We start from the raw sequence: 24005 nt of genomic DNA, 5'->3' as shown, positions 1-24005 counted from the left end.
TTTTTTATATTAATGCATCAGTCTGGAACCTATGTTAAGATGCTGTTTCTGCAGCTAAATTCTATACGTTTGATAGCAGACGCAGCCTTTTCTAGACTGGCCTATGTTCAGCAAGGAGTTTGTAAATTTCGTCATTGTAAGATATAAATTTCTCTATTAGGATGACCATGATTTCAAAGGCTGCAGTGGGTATTGCTGTTGGCATAGCTGGAATTTTTGTTGGATATTGCTTTTATTTCGATCAAAAGCGTCGTAGTGATCCAGATTTCAAAAAGAAATTGCGTGAACGTAAGTCAAGCTATTAGGTAGTTTTTCCAAACCATGTGATACATAGCTTATTCATGCTATTTATGATTCTGTATAAAAAAACACTTGTAATATTTGTCAGTTATTTTAATAACATAATAATAAATTCATAAAGATAATTCATTATTTTCAGAAAATTATATTTTTTTATTTTATTAAATTTCATATCATTGTTAATATTTTAGAGTCTCTTATCAATATACTTTAAGATTTGGAAATAGTATTTCAATATATAAATTACTTGATATATTGATATTATATATACTAGATATATAAAGCTTAATATTATTATTTCATGCTTGTAGGTAGAAAAGCAAAGAAACAAGCCCAGAGTTCTACTTCAAAAATCCAAGATTTGAAAGACCATGAAGTAGTACAAAGATTTTTCTTACAAGAGGTAATATTATATTTATTAACTGTTTATCAAATATTAGACGATTAGTTTTCTTTTATTATATTACCATAATATGTTTTAAAGGTCCAACTAGGAGAAGAAATGCTTACTTGTGGTGATGTAGAAGGAGGAATTGAACACTTAGGAAATGCAGTTGCAGTTTGTGGACAACCTGCACAGTTGTTACAAGTTCTTCAAAAGACACTGCCACCACAAATTTTTCACCTTTTATTACAACGATTACAACCTATTAGTCAGGTATGCAACAAAACTAATCTTTTAATAGGGACAATGAAAGGGGAAAATTTGGTTTCTCACTTATTGTTACAGAAACTATCAACTCAAATTGCAATGGCTGAGGAAGATGTTGAGTAAAATACTATACAAATTGCGTTGAATATTCCAAAAAATAAAATCAAACCATTAGTAGAAAGTGTATGTTTTTTTGCTGATGTAGACATTTGTGTGTCTTTAATCTGGTCAAGCTTTTTAATTATATGTTTTGTTCTCCTTGACTAAACTTCCATATTCCTTAATTGTATATTATTAAGTAAAAACGTGATTACTTATATGCATTTAAATTATAAATGGAAGAAATTCTTGTATTCATTTCTAAATACAATTTCTATTTAAAAATTTTCATTAGCTATTTTTAAAATTGTGACTGCCACAATAATGATTTATAGTGTGCAGACCAAGTATGTATTAATTAAAATGGCAGAAGATACGTATATATATCACACAGACTCTAGAAAGATCTCTAGTCACACAAGATTTTCTTTATACGATATGAATATAATAAATTGTTCATATTTGTTAAATGTTTCACAATTTTAAGAGTGAGCAGAAGTATAAAAGTAATTAAGGAGTGCATTGATCTTATTATAAAAGCTAATATAATTAGTGCTATAGAAGTTTCAGAATAATTTTATGTATTGGTTGTTGTAACATGTTGAAATATTATACTCCCTTAAAAAGGAATTCATGTGAAATGTGATCCTAAATAACATGTTATTTCCTAGAAGCATTTACAAATGGCTAAAAGAATACTATTATGACTATATATTCATAATGAATATATTTTATAAAAATTTGCACAAATTTATGCAAATATATATTCTACCTTGTGAATATAAAATTAATATCCTTGTAATAGATGTATCATTATAAGCATATGTACATGACATTATTTTCAACGGTACTCACTAGCATACTAAACACTTTATAATTATTTTTTGTATAAAAAAATGTTCTATTCTTATAAAGTAAAGGCAATAATAAGAAAGAATCTGTTTATATCTTAGTATTTAGCAAAAACTGTTTTTCTTAAAAAACTGTATCATGCGGAATTAAATAAATGTTATTAATAAAAAAAGGAATACGTTCAGTAATACCTTCTGCATTAAAAAATTTTAATGAATATAATGTAATTTATGTAATTATTTAAAAAGAGAGATGGAATATCAAAATTAAGATTTGAAAGTATTTTTTATAAAGAAATTATCAAACATATTTTTTTTTAATAAAACAAAATATAATATAATATGTTATGTCCTTTAATTCCCCTCAACATAACTACATTATACAATGTTTTACAAATATTATTTCTATTAACTATAGAGTTATCTGATCAGTCACTACCGCTATACAGGTAGCTCCCAATCAATATACAAATGTACAATTTCGTCTCTCCAGACAGCAAAATGAATGAACACATGCCCTTGATATAACGGATAAAAGTAAAAGGAAGCAAAAAAAAATATCAAAACAGTGCCCACAGTAAGAATAAAAAACGAGAAATACATATGTATAGGTGTAATGATCAAATGTTTGAATCGAGATAAATCGTCTTACAATGCTTTGCAATGATAAATTAACTCGTTATCATCGTTATAATCATTTAACAAATTAAAATATGAACACTAGATTTTGTATATTTTTCATGATATAATATTCTGTAAACATATTTCATCCTAATACCTATGTTAATATAATTAGTTTTCTTGATAATGATATTTGTATTAAAAAAATAGGCAATATTTACATGTATATATAAAGTTTCCAAATATAGCTCCTTTGTATTTATAACTTTATTTCAACATGTTAAATGGTGCAAATTATTATAAATAATGCAGTAACATTTTGCATAATTTGAAAATTATAATACGGCAGTGTATAGCTTTTACTTAAATTGTATTTAATATTATAATCAGTTCTGTACAATTCTTTTTACATTTACAAAGCGACAAACGAGATACAAATTGAGCAATTAAATATAGTTATCACAATGAACATTGTGAAATATACGACATATGATAAACCTTCTTAATCATTTTAAATTATGATAAAGTGTACAATAATATACTATGAAACTTTTATAAGTTAGGTTTTATATCTTTCTAAATTAATGGAATATCAGAATTAAAATTTTTGAATTCCGTACTTTTTTAATTTGTTTTCATCATCAAGAAAAACTAATTTTTATATCGCAGTTTAGGAGCGCTATTTTGAGTTTAAAATTTCATTCCTTGCTTCCGCCATAACATCCAGAGCGTTTTTTTGTATAAGAATTTTCCCAAGATCTTTACCGAGCTCTTCAGCACCCAAAAGACTTAAATTGCTTACTTTACCAGGTGCAACACTACAGTACAGTTTTGGTTCTCGATATGGACATTTTCTATCATGCAACAAATGAAAATTTTATGAATAACATAATATATTCATTATAATATAATCTATTTAACTTATTTGCTTACTTTGAAGGTTCTCCATCATCATCAGGTATATAAAGTTTACTTTCAGAAGTACATTTGACAATTTTCTGCCCATCTAAAGACCACACAGCACCAGTAAGCATAAGAGTTTTGTCTTTTAAATTTGAAGAAACAGCAACTGGTGCTGAACATCCACCACCTAATGTCTTTAGAAAAGAACGTTCACATACACATCTTAAAGTTGTTTCCACATCATATAATGGCTCTAAAAGTGACAATATTTTCCAATCTGTCTCTCGACATTCAACCCCTAATGCACCTTGTCCAACAGCATACAATGCTTCTTCTGGTTCCAGTATCTATCAGAATAAAATGTAATAAAAAATGCAAAAATTTTTATTATGAAATTATTATAATTTCAATATATAATGAAAAATAAAATTATTATAATTTCATACAAAACTGTAGTAAAACTCACCTGATTTATTCTATTCTCCCAATTCAACCTTTTTAAACCAGCAACTGCCAAAATAATTGCTGCAAAAGGTCCATTTTCATCATCTAGTTTTCTTAATCTAGTATTTAAATTGCCACGAATATTTTCCACTTTTAAGTGTGGCATATTTCTAGCTAACTGGGCTGTTCTACGCAATGAACTAGTACCAATCACACTACCTTTTGGTAAAGTAGATAATGTTTCATTTTTGTACTTCTTAGACATAACAACTGCATCACGTGGATCTTCACGTCTATAAAAATATTTACTTAAAATTTCAAAAGCTTTACTTTATCGAATGTGAACTTAATGAAATGTATAAAATATACACAGTAAAATTATAAGATGAGTATTTTGAAAACATATTATATATTGTCAGATATTATAGTAACATTTTTTGCCATTAAACATAAACACAAGGAAGAGATATTAAAGTTAAATAATATATATGAAAGTGTTCCACTTAATAAAATTTAACCAGAATGATCTACATAGACTATAGACAATACGTATTTTACATATGTAGTACGTGCCTTTCATGAATATGATAATTTTATTACAAATTTAAATTCTAAATAAACCACCATTTTGAAGTAGCAGAACATGAATAGAATATTACATTTGCTTGAAATATCATTAACTTTATTTTATACTCACTTTAATATGGCACCTAATGCCATTCCTTCTGGTAATGATGTTGGTAAATCTTTTAATGAATGTACCACAAAATCAACACGACCACTTTCAAGGGCAAGTTCCAATTCCTCTGTAAATAAAGATTTTTCCCCAATTTTAGGTAAAGATTTATCTAAGATCTTATCTCCTTTGGTCACCATTGTAACTGCAAATAAAATGTACAGTTTGTCATTCAAAAGTTCATTAAAGAATTCCATAGAAACAAATTATCTACAGATAAATACATATACAAAACTGCAAATAAAATGTACAGTTTGTCATTCAAAAGTTCATTAAAGAATTCCATAGAAACAAATTATCTACAGATAAATACATATACAAAAAGTCATATAGGTATTTCTTATATAAGTTTGTATATAATGTTTACTATGATTTATATATTATATAAGAGTTTTAATTTTAATGTGTATGTGTGTATGTCTGTGCATGTGCGTAATGATTATTTATTAACAATGACAATATAAAAACATTTAAAAGCATATATATACATGCTACGTATATTATAATAAATAAATGTTTAATAAATTATTAATAAACAAATTTTAGAATTTTAAATAAATAAAAATTTGTATATATAATTTTACTTACTTATTTTAAATTCTTTTGTTGGATGATATTCTTTTAAACATTCTATTACATATTTTGTTTGTTTCAAAGCCAACTGAAATAATTACAATGATATTTAAAATTTAGTATAAAATATGCAGTTATACTTGTACTATATATATTTGATAAGGCATACTGCATACTACAGATTCAAAATACATAGTATGAAATAAATACTAAATATTTTCCAATACATAAAGCATCAGGATACAATATTAAAAACTGCTGACTAATGTACATTCAAGAACAATAATTATCTTATGACATTTTATAAGTCATATATTATGTCATTTGCGTGTCAAGTATAATTTATAACTTTTTAAAATGGATGAGAAGAGCTATTTTAAGATAAAGTTATGGAAAGAATATTGTTTTTTATCCTTTTTACATTCTGAAGAATAATAACAGAGCGTATTTATCTAATTATTATTATTATTTCCAACCATATAAAATTTTGCAAATTACAGCAGTAATTAATGGCAAGCTATAAGAATTAACAAAATCATACTTTTTTCTTTTCTTATAAAAAATTAACGTATTTCTACATTTACCTCGCTTTTCCGAGACCCAACTTGGATTACGTCACGTGCGTCCGCATTCGTCATTATGGCAACTCAAATTTCTGTTCTTTTCGTATGTTAATTATCATATAATATTATCAACAATAATTATTATATAACAAGCTTATTTTATTTTGGAATGTTGCAAATGTACATTTATGCCCAAGGGACATAAGAAATTGAATTAGGTCAAAGATACGAACAACTTTCACTATACTTGCAAGTAATGTCTGACGCGGACATACAGCAACTTTAATATTTAAAAGAAAGAGTTGTATATTTCAGAATTCTCATGGCTATTACATAAATGTTTGGAGTTTATTTCACAGTTACTGACACTGCAGCAGAAGGTGAATATAATTAAAAATATATATATGGAAGAAACTACATCCTTATGCACGTCATACTTCTACTACATAAAGACACTACAGAATGTGAATAATATGACTTGAGTGGAAGCGACGATACACGACCGACGACTGACAATGAGTAGAAGCAGTGTTACCAGATTCGAGTTAGGTTTGGGTTAGGTTCGGGTTAGGTTCGGGTTAAGCGTGGAAGTGGAATCCATTTATCAATAGTAGTGTAGAATCGTGAAGTAGAATGCTTCTTAATGCGTATAACAAATGTAACATTCGATAAAGATAGCGCAATGTTTGAAAAGTTTATTTCATAAAATTAAATATTTTGACTTTTAAATAAAAATATTTTTAATTTACATTTTTATTTCTGACATGTATTTATGAAAGATTAACCGGAAATCACAACACTGTTTTGGTAAATAGCATCATATATTTTACGAATTTTAATTCATAATATTTAAAAAATAAATTTAGTTTACATGTAAAAACAAACATATATACATAATTAGGTACATTGATAAAATTTTAATTAACGATATATATGTATACATAATTATATACATGTATATATGAAAATTAGAAATAAATATTTTATATATAACATAATTGCACTTTTCTATATAGTTTTAATAAATATAAAACATAATTTCACAAAGTATTTGTCATTATGTACAATATTAATATTATATTGTAGATACATAAGATACTTTTTTGGAAAAATAGATTTCATAAAAAATATTTTATGGAAAACAACTATATTTTCTTATTAATTATATTTCCATGAAACGTAGTTTTTGTTACTATATTATTATGCTCTAACCTGCCGAACATTGACTAGCTTCATAGGGATGTAAAAATTAAAAAAAAGAAAAATAATTTTATCTCTAATATGTCTAATTTTTTATACAAATAAAATGATATGAATATCTTATGTATTCAATATGAAAACGGGACAATTACATTACATGTATAATATTTTCGTACTTTAAATTGCACAAATGTAAATTATAATTAATTAATATTAGTAAAATAAAATAAGGATATTAGAAATATATAAAGATGTATTTCTTTTCATGGATGTGAAAATATTTTTGCTTATGTTACTATGTAACTTAGTTCGTGCAGAAATTTTTAATTAAGACTAGTTATATATATATGTAATATTCAATGCATAAGCAAAACCAATTAAGTTTTAAATGCTAGTTGAATACTATATTGTCAGCTTGCACTTTACTAAACGCATAAGCGAATTTTTAAATATAAATTAATAGATTAATTTTATGATAACATTGTATGTTTCAATGATAAAAAAAGCGCTAAACTTAATTTACCACCTGTATTTTTGCATTAAACAATTTATTGCAATAAACATCCACTTGTATTCTTTGGATCTTTGGTAGTTTGATGAATTGAATCTTCTTTAACAGGAGGTAAATTTTGTTCTTTTTCTAGTTTAGCAGGATTTAATCCAGACAATGTTCTATATACATCCAAGTTCCATATAGGATGATGCGATTGCATTTGAAAATCAATTGGACTCACTAAACCAAAAGTAGCTTTTGTATCCAATGTTGGAACCTCCCCTGGTATTGTATGATGATAACTTTTAAAGTACAAATTATTAAAATTAAATTTTATTCAGAAGTTGCTTCCTTTAATCTGAGAGAGTGAGAGAGAGAGAGAGAGGGAGAGAGAAAGAGAGAGAAACAGTGAGTGTGTGTGAGAGAGAGATATGATACTTACATTAAACCATTTTCACGGTTACATTTATCAAGAGTAAGTTTTACTATAGGTGTTAGGCGTTTAAATACAGCATGTTGATCTGGCTTTACTCTAGGTGCTGGTCCATTTATTTTTCCATACTCCTGACATAATATCTTTGCTTTCTTTAAACACGCTTCACTTTCCTGTAAGGCTTTAATTGCTTCTCCACACTTATCCATAGATAATAAATTCTCACCACAATAATTATAAGCCTATAAAGTTTAATTGTGTAAGAAATTTGTATTTTTTCATATTTATATCTTTTAATAATTTGTTTACATAGGATTGATAAAATGCTGCCTTGAGTTCCAGATATTTAATCCACTGTGCTGATATCTCTGCTTTAAATGGACGTAAGGTATTAGCAGCATCCAGAAATAATTTACTTGTTTCATTAGCTAGTGCTGATATTAAATTAGCATTATGTTTTAGTTCCACTGCTCTGGCTACTGTCACTATAACATAATGTGAGTGGAGAAATATACATTCATTAACATCTGAATAATGACAAATGATGTTGCATAATATTATGAATTTATTCATTGTTCAACCTTCCTGTGCTTCCGCTGTACATTGATTCACATATGCATTTATTATTCTTGGATCTAGATCACTTCCTAATGGTGGAGGATTTGCCAATTGTGGTAAAAATTCTGTTTGTACAAAAGTAAATATTCCTGCAGCCCGTCTTAGCATAGTATGTACATCTTTTGCTTCATTCATATTTATACTAAATTGTAATGATGGTACTTCTTGTAATATTACTTATTTTACATTTCTGGTTATTTTATATCTTATTGTTTATACTTACTCATCCTTGGCAGCAATCATTGCAGCATGTTTCATGAACCAAAGTCCTACATTCATGCTCATATTAGCTGCTTCATAAACAGAATCAGCACTAGAACTATAATAGATATTTTAAATTATATGGTAAAACTATATTTTGGATTAAATAAATGTAAAAGAATATATTACTAGGTACTTGATCCCAATAAAGTATGTGTCCACTTATATACAATAACATTTCTAAGTTTGCTAGGATTAGGTCTGCCAACATGTTCAGATTGTTCTGCAGCAGAATTTATTTCCCATATAAATCCATACACTAAGCTTAAATAGCTATGAAAGGCTGGTTCTATAGTATCACTTGAATTATTTGCATTTTTTATTAACTCTAAAAGACGACTTCTTGATAATCTTAGATCACTATAATGAACAATATAATACAATGTAACATTGATAATATTATATTTTATTATTTGAAATAAATTTTTTATAATATAATGAGAATATTTGAAATATTCATCAAGCATATGTAGAATTAAATGCGTTTAATTTAATTTCTTCATAAATATAGCTAACCTGCATAGTTTTCTTGTAGCATCAGTAGGATCAGTTATTTTTAATTCGAATTTTTGATTTGTCGTGGCTTTTAGCACGTTACGATGAAACCAATGTGCCATTTTACTAACAATTTAAATTAACGTGTTCTCTTTGATATTATCAGAGTACTTATAACCAATCTCTTCGATTTGACAGATAAAGGAAATCGAAGTAAAGCAGACAGCACAACACAACTACATAAACGTTATACTCAATGAAAGATATTCCACTTTTTGCGCAAATCTTCGCACACTTCCGCTCTGTGTGTCAGCGTGTAACCAAGAGTCGGCCGTCATATTTATTTTCTAAAAAGGTAAAAAATATATCAAAAAACAATGTATGTATAGCAGTAGATAACATTTTAGATACATAATAATATATGTCGTATCTCATTATTGGTATGATAATTGTGTCTTAACAAAATTCACACATTTGTTATTTAACCTATACAATTTTGGTGAAATATATAACGTATACAGTGGCTCGCGAAAGTATTCGAACGTTTACACTTGCAAATTTCAATTAACAAAATGAGGTACTAAACTAATTTGTTAAAACAATTTGGTATCTATAGTGACGGGAAAGTCTCAAGATTACATCAGTAAAATTTGAAAACGATTCAATATAGACAGGAGTTGTGATAGATTTGTTAGAAACATTCATGATAAGTGTCTCACAAACGTATTCGAACATTGTAACGCTGTTGATAGTTTTTCATCTTCCTTTGCACCGAATGTAAACATCGTTGCTAAATGAAAATATTGGTCATTCACTTGATGTTAGGATATCGTTTCAGTAACAGGAACGTAAAAGTGTGCACAATGGTATTTAAAATGAATACCAAAAAATCTGAAACAAAAAAGTGTGAAAGAAAAAAAAATATTCCGATTACATGAAAACAGCAAATCATATAACGAGATTGCCGGAATTGTGAGCAGAAGTCCACAATGCATTATATAATAAAAAAGTCAAAGAATGAGGGAACACTTGAAAACAAAGATCGATCAGGTCGGCCAAAGAAATTGACTGGAAGAGAGGAGAAAGTTATCATTCGCGAATTAAAAAAAAATCCTACTAAATCCGCTCCACAACTCGCAAGTATGGTAGCTAGTATATTTCATAAAAAAGTTTACCCGGAATTATGTCAACGAATCTTACGAAACAATGGTTTTCATGGCAGAGTACCGCGAAAGAAGTCATATATTAATGCGGTAAATCATAAAAAAAGATTGACTTTTGCAAAAACCTATATTAATAAAGATATAAAATTTTTATTTATTAGAATAGTTTTTCTCGTTTTTAAATTAGTTATATTTTAATTTTCTTATCAACTTTTCGATCTTTCGTAAAAATATTCTTACAATATGTGATGTCCTTGAAATCTAATGATATTTTATCTACAGGCTGATAAAATTGAGAGATATCACAAAGAAATGTAACTGCAGAGTTTCTTTTATATAAATTTATTATTATCATTAATCATGATGTAATACTTAAATAAATCTGTTATTATTTTTCTTTTTTTAGATGGGTGAACACACAGGCTTAACAAACTGTGAGGCTCGGGAACTTTGCAAAAAGCCTGACCCAGCGACAAATGGTTATATAATGCAACAAACAATGTATCGTATTAAAGATCCAAGAAAATCATTACCTTTTTATACTGAAGTACTCGGTATGCAGTTATTACAGAAACTTGACTTTCCTGAAATGAAATTCTCTCTGTACTTTTTGGGATATGAAGATCCAAAAGACATACCTACTGATAAGAGAGAAAGTATTGAATGGACATTTAGTCGCAAAGCTACTTTAGAACTTACTCAGTATGTTTAAAAATATATATAGTCTAACATATTAACTTAAATTTATTAGAATTAATTTTGGCTGCTTTTTTGTAGTAATTGGGGTACAGAAACTGACCCTGATCCCAAGTACCATAATGGGAATACTGAACCTAGAGGATTTGGTAATATACTCTTTAACTATTATATAATTGTTGAGATACAAAACAAAAAATTATTATATACATGTACAACATATTCCCTTAATTTGTAGGTCACATTGGAATCACAGTACCTGATGTAGAAAAAGCATGTGAAAGATTTGAAAAGTTAAATGTGGAATTTGTAAAGAAGCCTAATGATGGTAACATGAAAGGAATTGCTTTTATCAAAGATCCAGATGGTTATTGGATTGAAATTTTAAATCCAGTAAATATTGCAAATTTAATACCAAATCAATAAAAGATTTGGTATAATGTAATTCTTTTGAATACTCACAAATGTATAAATTTCATCAAACAAAACAATCAGAACTAAACCAAACCATTTTTATGCATATGTATATTTAATTTTATATGTACATGTACATGTGCATAGTAAAATTGTAAGATTGTAATTATTCATATTTATGTATATTTTATAGCACCTGTACATTATTATATTACATTGTGTTATATGTATAATTTATGTATAATGTAACATCTAATTATTCTTTAGTAAATAAAATCAAAATATTTATTTTTAAACAATCAACTTTTTGTAAAAATAGATTCACATAAATTTTCCCCCGTTTTATATATAAGTATATATAGTTTTAAATATGATTTCATTCTATTTGACTATCGTTCATGCATGAAATCGAGTGAATGGAAAGTATAGAAAATTACTATTGGTTCATCTATGTATAGTAACATGTCACATATACACACATGCATAGGTAATACTATTTGAGTGGAGTATCTTACGCTACAGAGTTCCTAGTCCTAGGTATCTTAGCTGTATACAACAGAGAAATGTCATATTACCGTATATGACTTTTAATTTTGATTAAATCATGTCTGTATAGCCACTTATATTTGACTTAAGTATTATTTGCAATAGTATCCTGTGATAATCTTTTCTCGTTTATATCATTAATATTTTGTTAGTCTCATAATTTTCAATGATCATCTATTACATTGAGGTTAGGTTTCGAACCGCAACATGATATACATCAGTATTTATTATTAAAAATTATACCGTAAAGAAATTAGAATGATATTTATCGAATTGTGTCTTTGAAATAAAAAGGATGTACAATTCAAATATATTTTATGATTAATATCATTCAAATTTTTCTCTTTTAGTATGGTAGAAGATAAAAAATATGAAATTGACAGCCGAATTGAGTGTGATGGACATCAAGGTACATTAAAGTACGTTGGTCCTGTTGGTAAAACTAAAGGTTTGTGGCTTGGTATAGATTGGGATGATCCAACACGCGGAAAACACAATGGTACATATGAAGGAGTAAAATATTTTAAAGCTAGGTAAAACCATACAAAAATATAATTATATAATTAATTTAGTTATATATAAATAACATATTTTTGTTTTGTAATAGGCATCCTACATCAGGTTCATTTATACGACCAGGTAAAGCAAAATTTGGGATTTCTTGTCCTGAAGCTATTAAAATTCGTTATGGCCTTATCAATGATGAATTAGCTGGCATTGATAGAGACACCTTAACAAGCTTACAGAAAGAAATTAATGCACCCTTTTTGGAAGTTGTTGGTTTTTCCAAAGTAAATAAGAAGCAAAGCAAATTTGATCAATTAAAAATTGTGTGGTTAAGAGAACAATGTGTTAGTACTACTGGTAATCCTGGAGAATTAAAAGAATTATGTCCAAATTTGGAAGAATTAGATTTATCTAAAAATTTAATAAATAGTTGGCAAATTATAGCAGATATCTGTTGTCAACTTGACTGCCTTGTTCGGCTTAATCTGAGGTAGATTACCAAAATCTTATTTAAATATGTTAATAATAAGTAATTACCATTGTTAATATCTATTTTTATTATTTATTTAGCGAAAATTATTTACCAACTGAAGAAAATATGGAAATATTAAAAGATTCATTTTTTATGCTTAAATATTTAACTATAGCAAGAATGAACTATAATTGGTTTGACATTCAACGATGTATGAGTATGTTTCCATCTTTGCAAGAACTTTCAGTTTCTTTCAACATTGTGAACATCATACACAAGCCAATAAAAGATGAAAATTTAATGAAAATATGTAAATTAACTCTTGAAGGAAATTTGATATCTAATTGGGATGATATTCTTAAATTGGGATCGCTTCCACGGCAAGTTAATAACTTTAGTTTTGTGTGTGTGTGTGTGTGTGTACCATTGATTATAATTTGTATTAATATATTATTTATTAGTAAGATATTTATATTGAAGATTTTTTACAGTTTAGAGTACCTTAATTTAAATTCCAATAAGATAGACAAAATAAGGTTCCTAACTGTTGAACCAACAGCAAAAACCACAGCCTTTTTTAATCTGCGGCAATTACATATATCGCAAAACAACATATCAGAGGTAAAATAAATATTTATATGATATAGGTAAATTATAAAGTAAAATAATTTGATAATATAATTTATAGTGGCAATCTGTATCAGAATTAGAAAAGCTAAATAATTTGGAAGATTTGAAATTTAGAGAAAATCCTATTTTGAAAAATGAAAATTTAGAAACTGCACGTCAGTTAATCATAGCGAGAATTTCAAAATTAAAATCATTAAATGGCACTGAAATCTTACAAGATGAAAGACGTGGTGCTGAGTATGATTATTTGAAATTATTTCTATCGAAGTGGACCGAAACGGAAAATGATGCAGACAAGAGAAATAGGTTCATAATAGAACACCCTCGATATCCAACATTAGTTGCAAGTAAATAAAAAATACAATGAATACGTTTAAAAGTTAGTACTTCTTTAACTTTTAATCATGATATATTGTTCAAAATTTTTAGAATGTGGAATTTCTGATATTCCATCACCTAAAGTGAAAGTGGAAATGGTTTCTAACGTCATAACAGTAGAGTTTGTATGCCCAGATCATCCAAATCAACCTAGAGGAATTAAAAGAAAACTATTAAAAGATATGGAAGTTCAAAAAGTTATAGGACTTGCACAACGACTTTTTAGAACTGGAGGAAAAATTCCAAGACTTTCATTTATACAACAAAATGTAATTATAACATTTTACAATTTATATATGTATATTGGGGTATACTTGAGCGAAATAACAAGTTTGCGTTATCGTGTACTTTTTACGTGGAAGAAATCTTTTAAAGACACCCTACTCGGGGAGGGAAGACGGAGTAGTGTGGGATATTTATCCATTACGGTGGCCGCCGTCGGGTGCGACAGGATAGCGTTGCAAACTCATATCGTGTACCTAAATGTATTTACGTGATCATAAACTTGCGGGACTCATACACCCTCAATATATATTTGGATTTATTATATATTTTTTATACTACTTTTATGTAATTTTTTAGCTTTCGAAAGATGAAATACTTCTTGATAAACCGCTTCAGGAACTCCGATACTATTCAATACAAGATGGAGACCAAGTTATTGTAAGATGGTGATATTAAATGAATTTCATAGATGTAATTGTATTTTGTACACTGTTAAGATTTCATCACCATACTTTGTTATTAAACTTTTTTAATTGCATAGATATATTTTCTGTACCCTTAGTGATTTGCTGTACTTTGTTAATTTTTACTGTTAGTTGTGGTTAAATTTTTAAATATTAATTCTATTAATTTATAAAAATCGTATATTATTGGAAAAAATATTTTTCATTGCAAAAATTAATACATTTTATATGTACTATAATATAAATACTATACAAAACACAAGTTGCAGTATGTTTTTATACACTATACGTTATCATATTTGTTAAAAATGGCACGAACTTTGTTATAAATATCATATTAAATATCTAATTTTGTTGCGCCTTCTGTTCAATTTTGCCATATTCTTCTTTTTCAAGTTGTTCTCGTGTCAATAGGGATAATCCCAACTGATTTTCACGTGTAAATGGTTGGGCCATTTGTCGTAACCAACGTTTACTTATCTAAAAGTTACGATTAATAATTACTAATATTTATTTTAGGCGTTCTAAATTTTGAGTTTTACCTGCACAGCTTCCTCGGTTGATAAATTACATAAACTATCAGTTAAATGTTCTTGTATCCATTTTGGTAACTTACTTCGTTTATCCATTCTCGAAAACCTCTAAAAAAATAAATATCGTCAAAGAAATGATTATAAAAAACTAGAATTATTTGTCATAATTTTTGTTACCTTGTCTGCAAATACCATTATACCATAATCAGTTTTTCCTCTAATTGCTCTTCCAACGCATTGTGCTGCGTGTCTCATTGCATCAAAAGTTAAAAAATCATTTTCTCTGATCTGTGAGAAGAAAGAAATGGTCATATTATTGATACTATTAATATAAATATTTATAAATCTACAATTTTGTTTAATAACCTACTTGAAATTGGTCACGAAGATATTCTAGTCGTGCTTTTAAAATACGCGATTGTGTATACACATAAGGAATTCCAAACATCAAAACAGCTCTTCCCAAATGATGATCAAAATCAACTCCTTCTGATACTTTACCACGTGCCACAGAAAGGAGAACAGCACCTCTTCCATTTTCACATGCTCGTATGTAATTTATAAGAGCTAAACTCGTTTCTGCGGAATCCTGAGTTTCAATAAATAGTAATTTGTGTCTTTGAAGTTGATCTACCACACCTTGATCATACCTATAAAAGTAAACTATAATTATATTATTATAATGATATTATCAGTATAAATTAATTGAAACAAACCATGCAGCAACGACAGATTCCATGTATAAGTAGGAGGTAAAAAAACAGACTAAACCATCAGGAACAGTAGCTGCAAATTCAACTAATAGTTGACCATAATTTCTTATAACAGCAACATCTTCTCTTGTTTCATACTTTGACGAAATTGCAACTTGGTCATTACCTTTCGCTACAATCTGACATTATTTTTGAATTAATTTTTTAGTAATTAATATTCTAAACAATATCACACTTACCATTGGTAAGAGACAAGGTCTGGCTAATGTCATAGTAAAAGATGACATTATGACTGGATGAAAATTTAAAATTTTAGGATACATGTCTAATGGAGATAATGTTCCTGAAGTAATTACTACTGACTGAAATCTATCAAATATAGGTTTTATTGCAATAGACGAATCTAAACAAACAAAATGAAGAATTGGATTTAAAACATTAGGTGTTTTGTCATCAAATGGCTCCACAATAATTGTAAATCCTTTTGTATATGTAGATACTAATGTTGCCAGATGTGTCACTAATATAACTGGTGAAAAATCGGTTAAATCGGTTATCTCCATAGTACGTAAAAGAGAAGCTAGTCGTTCTGCACAAAATCTTAATGGTTTACGTTCTATTGAAACTTTTGTTTGAACATCTCTCAGAAACGCAGCAGGTGATTCTTGAACTACGTGTTGCACACGTAGACGCGTTTTTAAATATTCTACAAATCGTCTTAAAAAACCGACAAAATGTTCTGCATTTCTAATATTACCAGGAACCACCTCTATAACAAATATATATAAATTAAATTCATAATTATTCTAAGCAAATGTAGAATTAAGAATTTACCTTGCAAAATTTCATCTGGTAAGACAGGATTAGCTAAGATAATATCTGTTTCTCTTGCAACATGTGCATCTTTTAATCCTTCTACTAATCTCTCATATTCTTCTTTTAATTTATTTACATCATCCTCTCTCATCCTAAATCACAAATATTTATAATGGCTTTACAATTATATATTAGTCAATATAACATTTAAAACATAACTTACTCAGCCACTGTTTTTTCAAGAAGTTGTATATTGGCTGAACTTTTTTCTAAAGTTCTTCTATTAATTTTTACACTCATTGAATCAATGCATACATTATCTAAAATTAATTAAGTAGTTAGACTTTATTTAATTTTTGCCACATAACTAATGTATTAGCTGCATTGTACCTATATTGTGAGCTTCATCAAATACTACTACAGAACTTTTGCTTAATTCTTTTGACACAGTTTCTGCAATCTTGGGATCTAATAAATAATGATAACTGTACACTACAATCTGGGCATGTAAAATCTAGAATTACATGATAAAAAACATTAGTGCTTTATATTGTCTTAAAATAAACAATCTGCTTACTGAAATGCTTACTGTAAACCTTGCAAGAAAATATGGACACCAATTGCGGTCTCTTCCATATTCTTTCAAATCATCAATGGAATATATGCCTGGTGGCATAAATTGTTCTTTACCTTCCATATCAAATCCTTCATAAAAATTACAAATTGGTGTTGATTCATCATAGTTATGTCTCTCACGAACATATGATGCTGTGAGAGAATGACAACGACCATCAACAATTTTGCCTTCACGTTCTCTGCTTACCTAATTTAAATCTATTGTTAATATACTCATTCATATAAGGTACATTTATTAAAAGCAATTAAGTTTGAAATTAATTACCTCTGGATGAATACACATATTTTTTCGTGAACTCAGAACTAAGCCAACAATTTTAGGTTTACTTTCTGTTTCTTTTTCATAATAATCCATAAGCTTTTTTAATTCTTCTATGACTTTTTCTATTTCTGGTACAGTACGGGAACAATAAATTAATTTTGTCACATCCAATGGATTTTCCAACATATATGCTACAATTAATGATAACAAAGTTATAGTTTTTCCAGTGCCTGATGGCATTTCCAATAAACAGTGCCCCTAAAATTATAAATAAAATTTAAATGTTAATTAGTAATCATATGACACAAAAGTGTTGAAAATACATACTTTAGCATCCAGGCCACGTTTGAGCTCAAGCATATATGCATATTGTTCTGGATAAATGTAATCGTAAGGAAAATATACAAGTAAGCCGTCAACGCTGATTCTGTAAATGTAAACATATAGTTAAACTTTATACTTTAAATAACTAAGAATATTGTTAAATGGAAATTTATGATTACTTCATATTTCTATATTTGTTATTAAATAAATAACAATTTTACACACAACACATATCATTTATTTATTAATATAAAAATCATTAAGTTTCAAACAACGGATAAGGTTATATATATAACGTTATTTGAACTGGTCATTGCACATGAAAACGAATACATTACGTTTATACGCTTCATAGATCAACTACGAAACTTGTGTTCGTAAAACAATATTTTTTTTGAATATGTAACAAGAAATTTTTAATGTTCTAAAAGAATAATTGTTTAATTTATTTCAATACAAAACATTCTATATTTCAATATATGCATTCAATATGTTGTATAATTGATATTGTATTATTATAATATAGTAATATAAGACTTAGTATATAAGTTACAAAAATTACATTGAAACACTGCAATATATTACAATTTTGAGATTTTTAATTATATATATTACATAATTTATATTTTATAATTTTATAATCGTTGTTTTGTACTAAACCGGAAGAGAAATAAACACATAAACAAATAACGAGCACTACAATATAGATATAGGTAACATATTAAAAAGCTAACGAAGTCCTACTAATGTGCACTTATGTAAGTAAAGATCATACTAGAATTAATAAGGTTTAGTTATATTAGGTTTAATTTATATTATGCGTAAGATAGAAAAAAGTATATAAATTTTTTTATGTACTCTAAAAATAATCAATATTTGAAATAATTATAATCATATTGTAATCGTAATATGTAAATAATTTTAAATTTCAATAATATTTGAAAATTTTATACTAAATTATTCGTAAATTTTTAATATTTTCGAAGTGTGAATCGATCTTTACGTATCGATATATATTTAAATCGATATGCTGGTCTAAACCGGAAGATGTTCGCTACTTAATGTCGTTTCCGTGAGGATTTAGCGTCTGTACTGCTACACGTGCATGGACAGTCATAATTTAAAATAAATTAGGAACGTAAATTTATATACCTAATTTTTAAAATGGGAAAGCCAGGTAAATAATAATCGTTTAAAAATATTATTCTTATATTTAATATCTTACAAAATGAAAGTTTTTTGACTACAACACGATTTCTACAATATAACTTAACTACAATAATAACTTATTTTACACTCATGGAGTATAAGACTATTTAATGTATAAAATATATACATGGATCTATTTGAACGTAATTAATCATTTTTTATATGAATATGTTGGGCATTCAGTCAGATAAACTATAATTTTTATATTTGTGTGATAGTATGTTACATTAACCTATATTTGTATATTTAAGATGTTTTTGAATTTATTTTCTGCTTCAAATGGTTTATGTACTGAAACAATTAAACCAATATAAGTTTTTATAACAATGCTCTCGTATATATGTTATTTAATATCATGTATCGTATTAATATTTTATATCAATGCTACTGTATCTACTGTTGTTACAAAATTTATTTCATTACAGGATTTTCACCAGGTGGTGGCGGATTTAGAGGAGGCCGAGGAGGTGGACGAGGAGGAGGTGGACGAGGAGGTGGTGGTGGACGTGGTGGAGGCAGAGGAGGAGGAGGAGGTGGTCGAGGTGGTGGTAGAGGTGGAGGTACTCCACGGGGACGTGGAGGTAGAGGTGGAAGAGGAGGACGTGGTGGAGGCAGTTTTAAAGGTGGCAAAACTGTAGTCATAGAACCACATCGTCACGAAGGTGTCTTTATAGCAAGAGGAAAAGAGGATGCATTAGTTACTTTAAATTTGGTACCAGGTTCAGAAGTATATGGTGAAAAGAGGATAAGCGTGGAGGTACATAAGCAAGTTACTATAATTTGTTATGTTAATATGGAAAATATAATAATTACTCATATATGAATATTACAGGGAGAGAATGGTGAAAAAATTGAATATAGAGTTTGGAACCCTTTTAGATCAAAGTTAGCTGCAGCTATACTTGGAGGAGTTGATCAAATTCACATGCCTCCTGGAAGCAAAGTTTTATATTTAGGCGCTGCATCTGGGACTACAGTATCACATGTAGCAGATGTTGTTGGTCCAGTGAGTTTATATAAATATTTTGTTTAATACGTATAAATTGCATACATTAGAGCCACTTTAGTATACTATTGCTGATTTGGTGTCGGAGTTATGCTACAGAAATCACATTGCCGTTTTTCTGATTGAGTAAGATAAGTTATATCTTGCTCCAAAAAGACGTTTGTACAAAATTAACCTTTACCTTAAAGTAAACTTTATTAAAGTTTACCTTTTTATTTAATCTATGAATTGCAATGAGACCTACATTATGCCTACAAATCATTTGTAATACACGATGATAAATTTATTACTTCTCCTTATTTTAGGAAGGATTAGTATATGCTGTAGAATTTTCTCACAGATCTGGTAGAGATCTTATAAATGTTGCTAAGAAACGAACAAATATTATTCCCATAATTGAAGATGCGAGACATCCTCACAAGTATAGAATGCTTATTGGAATGGTAGATACAATATTCGCTGATGTGGCGCAACCTGATCAAGCTAGGATAGTAGCTTTGAATGCCCAATATTTCCTGAAGAACGGAGGTCATTTTGTTATTTCTATTAAGGCAAGTATATTAATTAGTATTTTAACAGATTTCAAATATTGTATTATTTTTTATTTGTGTCTTTAAGTTTATATAGTCATTATTTTGATTTAGGCGAGCTGTATAGATTCTACAGCTCAACCTGAAGCAGTATTTGCCTTGGAAGTAAAGAAATTAATTGCTGATAAACTGAAACCACAGGAGCAAATCACATTGGAACCATATGAAAGAGATCATGCTGTTGTAGTTGGAGTTTATAGGCCGCCACCTAAAAAAGCTACCTAAAATTATGCATATGTATATATGTTTTATTTAATTGTTAAGATAACATTATAATGATTACGAATATATGCGATAAATTTTAATTACGAATGAAGATGTGAAAATAATCTGTAATATAATGTAAAGTAGACAGTTATCCAGATGATTCGAACATTTTCTACAAACAGAATTTATTTCATTATTGTACCTGTGTATTTTGTATACAGAAAAAGACATACACGTACGAATGTTTAATACAAAATTTATATTTTAAATATCATATGATTAGTTCACTTATACTTTCATACAAATAAACGAATTTTAAAAGCCATATAGTATATTTAATTGTATACAGCATTTATTTTTATTTTAAATGTTACCCAACTTTAAGAGATATGCTTTATATGTTTTTAGTACTGCAAAAACAAATGAAAATTACAATTACATCTTATAAATTCTTTTATTCAGATAAACTCTTCAAAACTAAATTTTTCAACTTATGTAAAAATTATTTAAATTAGTTTGTATTATATTCTCACATTTCATTATGTTACACATGAACTAAACAAAAATGACTCGTCCACCATTAAATACATCCAAAAGCGGTAAGATGCTTTCATGAATAATTATAACCATAAGTAACGGTAGAAAATTATTTTTAGGAAATGCTATCGATGAAAATCGTAGACCATCAAATAAAGCGCTCAAATTTAAAAAGTCGATAACTACAGCAAGCCGTAAATTTAATTCAACTGTGAAAACTCTAGATCGTTTAGTAGGAGGAGCAGATGTTCCCGAAGAAAGCGGAGACGTATCGAAACCATCGGAAGAAACTGTAGAGCAAACTGTTGTAGTGGAATCAACATCTAGTGTGAAAACTGAAGATGGAAAACTTATTCGTACAGCTGGACCATGCTGTACTTGTATGTCACAAGTACCAGGATCAACCGGGTATAAATATTATTTTTTACATCCAATTTTTAAAAGGGAGTGAATTTATATTGGAGGAACGTTTAGACGAATCGAAACGTTAAGAAATCATGTTTATACAAAATATTGTCTTGTAAATGCAGAGATAAGAAGGTGGATGAAATGATCGACTATGTGCATCAAAATTTACAAGAAGCGGGTAAAGCACTGGCTACCTTAGGCGAGAACTTTGAGCACGATTCAAAGGTTGAGCCCTGTACGCAAGTAGAACCGTCATGAAATTGGGAAAATGGGGGTACAATAAATAAATAAAGTTTCTTTATAAGATTGAATATGCGAATAAATAAAAATGAATGAACTAGACTGTCCTTTAAAACTCCCAATTTCGTAATACGAATAAACTCGTGATCCGTTATTTAAAGAAAATTTAGCCCTGTAATATTATAAAACATAAATATATATAAGGTAATACACGCAAATTGAATTTATTTTTACAAAAGTTAATGTTCGCTGACATATTTGGTCGAATACAACAATGGATTGGTTTGGTTCAAAATAAATTGGACATTTGTAAGAACGAGATCGAATCATTGCGTAAAGAATTGATAGCACGAGCTTGTGAAATCGACAATCTGAGAAGACAATTGGCAGAATGCGAGGAACGAGAGGCAAGTTTATTAATTAAAATCTTTATTTCTCTGTAATTTTTAACATAATAATATTATTATAGAAATCAGTGGCAACTACTCAAACGGTTGAACCTAGAATAAATCTCGGATCACCTGAAGTTCCAGTTCCAGAAGTAGTGACAATGGCAAATCCAGTCTATGAATCTGTTACTGAGGGAATACCAGCAGAAAATACTGAAAGAGAGCCTACCGTAATAAAGGAGTCTGTCGCAATGAAAGAACCTGAAAACATCGAAATTATTTGTACCGACGTAGCTATACAATCAATTTTGAAAGACAAAGACAGGATGAGACGAGAAATTGAAGTAAATTAATAATCTTAATCTTTTACATTTATCCTCGAGTTTGAACGAAATATATTCTTTTATTAAAATGTGAAAATTCAATTGTAATAGCTGGAAGCTGAGATAGCAAGGCTTCGCAAAGAAAATGAGCGTATAATAAAAGAACGTGCCGAATATGAGAATGCGATACAACGAGCATTGTTACGAGGTGTTTCCTCATTGAATGTCGAAGCATTGAGAGTTATGCGTTGTCCACCAATTCCATGTTGTACTCCTTGTGCACCTTGTCCTGCTTCCGCTATGTAAGATTTTATATTTCATGTTCTACAATTAAATTAATAATTGGGAATTGAAGGATACAAATGAGAAAATTAATTTCAAAGGCATTAAGCAAAAAATGTTCTACGATGATAATCTGTATGCCACGCTTGAATACTTTTTAAACACTTGCGATCCTTTCACTTCGAAATAAAGAAAAAACATTTATTGATCTATATCTAAGCAAGGTCGATCTTGACTCATTCAAGTTTCACTCTCAGGGAACCGATTGTGTCTTGTAAGAAGGAAGGCGCGTCGGCTGCGATCGCTAAAGGTTGCGTCACTCAACGTAGTGGCACTTGTGGAAAGACGGCTGTTCGCGAACAAGGTTGTTATACTGTAAAACGACCTTGTGCCAGTCCTTGTTGTTCTACTGGAAAAAGTCGAAAGTCTGCATCAAACAATAGCATGGTTTTTCTTCTTCATCAGGGAGACACAGAGAATATTTGTAACTCGAATAACACGCCAATGTCTCGAGTTTGCGGTTCGCCGGTCATGAAAAAGATTGAAATACCACCGTGTCCTAGATTCATTATATAATAACGTTCACAGTATATAATAGTAATAAGCACTTGCTTCGTGATAAAAGTTCCCCAAATTGTTTGAAATAAAACAGACGAACCACTTAAATTTAAAGTTATTGATGATTTTTCAGTTTATGATGTGGAAATAATAAAGAAACATGATATTGAAAGTATAAATATAACTTTATATAATATCGTCAGAAAATATTATAAATATTAAACATCCATTCTCA

General features: G+C 28.4%; 7 protein-coding genes across 9 annotated transcripts; 4 read left to right on the top strand and 3 right to left on the bottom strand.

The window, feature by feature from the left end:
• The first annotated feature begins 53 nt into the window (after positions 1–53).
• On the top strand, positions 54–1681 carry LOC117234773 (mitochondrial import receptor subunit TOM20 homolog). The gene is made up of 4 exons (XM_033496302.1): positions 54–288; positions 612–703; positions 785–958; positions 1031–1681. The coding sequence occupies exons 1-4, from the start codon at positions 162–164 to the stop codon at positions 1073–1075; spliced, it is 438 nt and encodes a 145-aa protein (XP_033352193.1). The 5' UTR covers positions 54–161; the 3' UTR covers positions 1076–1681.
• Positions 1682–2235: 554 nt separating this feature from the next.
• LOC117234772 (porphobilinogen deaminase) lies at positions 2236–6276 on the bottom strand. The gene is made up of 6 exons (XM_033496301.1): positions 5764–6276; positions 5195–5267; positions 4568–4751; positions 3893–4163; positions 3457–3773; positions 2236–3377 (listed from the first exon to the last, which is right to left on the bottom strand). The coding sequence occupies exons 1-6, from the start codon at positions 5815–5817 to the stop codon at positions 3203–3205; spliced, it is 1074 nt and encodes a 357-aa protein (XP_033352192.1). The 5' UTR covers positions 5818–6276; the 3' UTR covers positions 2236–3202.
• A 1006-nt stretch (positions 6277–7282) lies between these two features.
• LOC117234778 (BRO1 domain-containing protein BROX-like) lies at positions 7283–9405 on the bottom strand. Its single transcript, XM_033496306.1, has 7 exons — positions 9264–9405; positions 8877–9107; positions 8710–8805; positions 8450–8628; positions 8178–8353; positions 7878–8110; positions 7283–7737 (listed from the first exon to the last, which is right to left on the bottom strand). The coding sequence occupies exons 1-7, from the start codon at positions 9362–9364 to the stop codon at positions 7491–7493; spliced, it is 1263 nt and encodes a 420-aa protein (XP_033352197.1). The 5' UTR covers positions 9365–9405; the 3' UTR covers positions 7283–7490.
• Positions 9272–14815, top strand: LOC117234779 (lactoylglutathione lyase). 2 transcript variants are annotated; one of them, XM_033496308.1, is made up of 11 exons: positions 10233–10495; positions 10812–11107; positions 11183–11250; positions 11340–11516; positions 12408–12594; positions 12669–13058; positions 13139–13420; positions 13532–13661; positions 13729–14017; positions 14100–14317; positions 14631–14815. In XM_033496308.1, exons 1-11 carry the CDS (start codon positions 10385–10387, stop codon positions 14721–14723), a joined length of 2241 nt encoding a protein of 746 aa, XP_033352199.1. In that variant the 5' UTR covers positions 10233–10384; the 3' UTR covers positions 14724–14815. The 2 variants fall into 2 exon arrangements, with proteins under 2 accessions (XP_033352198.1, XP_033352199.1); XM_033496307.1 differs by lacking the exons at positions 10233–10495; positions 12408–12594; positions 12669–13058; ... (3 more) ...; positions 14100–14317; positions 14631–14815 and adding an exon at positions 9272–9597 and having other exon boundaries at positions 11340–11654.
• Positions 14816–14944: 129 nt separating this feature from the next.
• Positions 14945–18362, bottom strand: LOC117234777 (general transcription and DNA repair factor IIH helicase subunit XPD). Its single transcript, XM_033496304.1, has 13 exons — positions 18201–18362; positions 18025–18124; positions 17701–17955; positions 17389–17622; positions 17190–17313; positions 17023–17119; positions 16818–16951; positions 16223–16752; positions 15987–16162; positions 15641–15920; positions 15448–15558; positions 15280–15378; positions 14945–15217 (listed from the first exon to the last, which is right to left on the bottom strand). Exons 1-13 carry the CDS (start codon positions 18203–18205, stop codon positions 15083–15085), a joined length of 2280 nt encoding a protein of 759 aa, XP_033352195.1. The 5' UTR covers positions 18206–18362; the 3' UTR covers positions 14945–15082.
• Positions 18363–19072: 710 nt separating this feature from the next.
• On the top strand, positions 19073–21358 carry LOC117234823 (rRNA 2'-O-methyltransferase fibrillarin). 2 transcript variants are annotated; one of them, XM_033496389.1, is made up of 5 exons: positions 19073–19198; positions 19656–19987; positions 20063–20236; positions 20542–20787; positions 20881–21358. In XM_033496389.1, exons 1-5 carry the CDS (start codon positions 19186–19188, stop codon positions 21049–21051), a joined length of 936 nt encoding a protein of 311 aa, XP_033352280.1. In that variant the 5' UTR covers positions 19073–19185; the 3' UTR covers positions 21052–21358. The 2 variants fall into 2 exon arrangements, with proteins under 2 accessions (XP_033352280.1, XP_033352279.1); XM_033496388.1 differs by lacking the exon at positions 19073–19198 and adding an exon at positions 19279–19373.
• A 49-nt stretch (positions 21359–21407) lies between these two features.
• Positions 21408–23944, top strand: LOC117234824. Its single transcript, XM_033496390.1, has 7 exons — positions 21408–21632; positions 21690–21978; positions 22101–22203; positions 22458–22625; positions 22688–22951; positions 23042–23232; positions 23470–23944. The coding sequence occupies exons 1-7, from the start codon at positions 21599–21601 to the stop codon at positions 23786–23788; spliced, it is 1368 nt and encodes a 455-aa protein (XP_033352281.1). The 5' UTR covers positions 21408–21598; the 3' UTR covers positions 23789–23944.
• Positions 23945–24005: the final 61 nt, after the last annotated feature.

This window comes from Bombus vosnesenskii, unplaced genomic scaffold, assembly GCF_011952255.1.
Source record: "Bombus vosnesenskii isolate JDL3184/JDL3185 unplaced genomic scaffold, Bvos_JDL3184-5_v1.1 scf7180000013309, whole genome shotgun sequence".
NCBI classification, from domain to species: Eukaryota; Metazoa; Arthropoda; class Insecta; order Hymenoptera; family Apidae; genus Bombus; species Bombus vosnesenskii.
The sequence above is the reverse complement of the archived record's forward strand: the minus strand, read 5'-3'. Positions and strand labels throughout refer to the sequence as shown.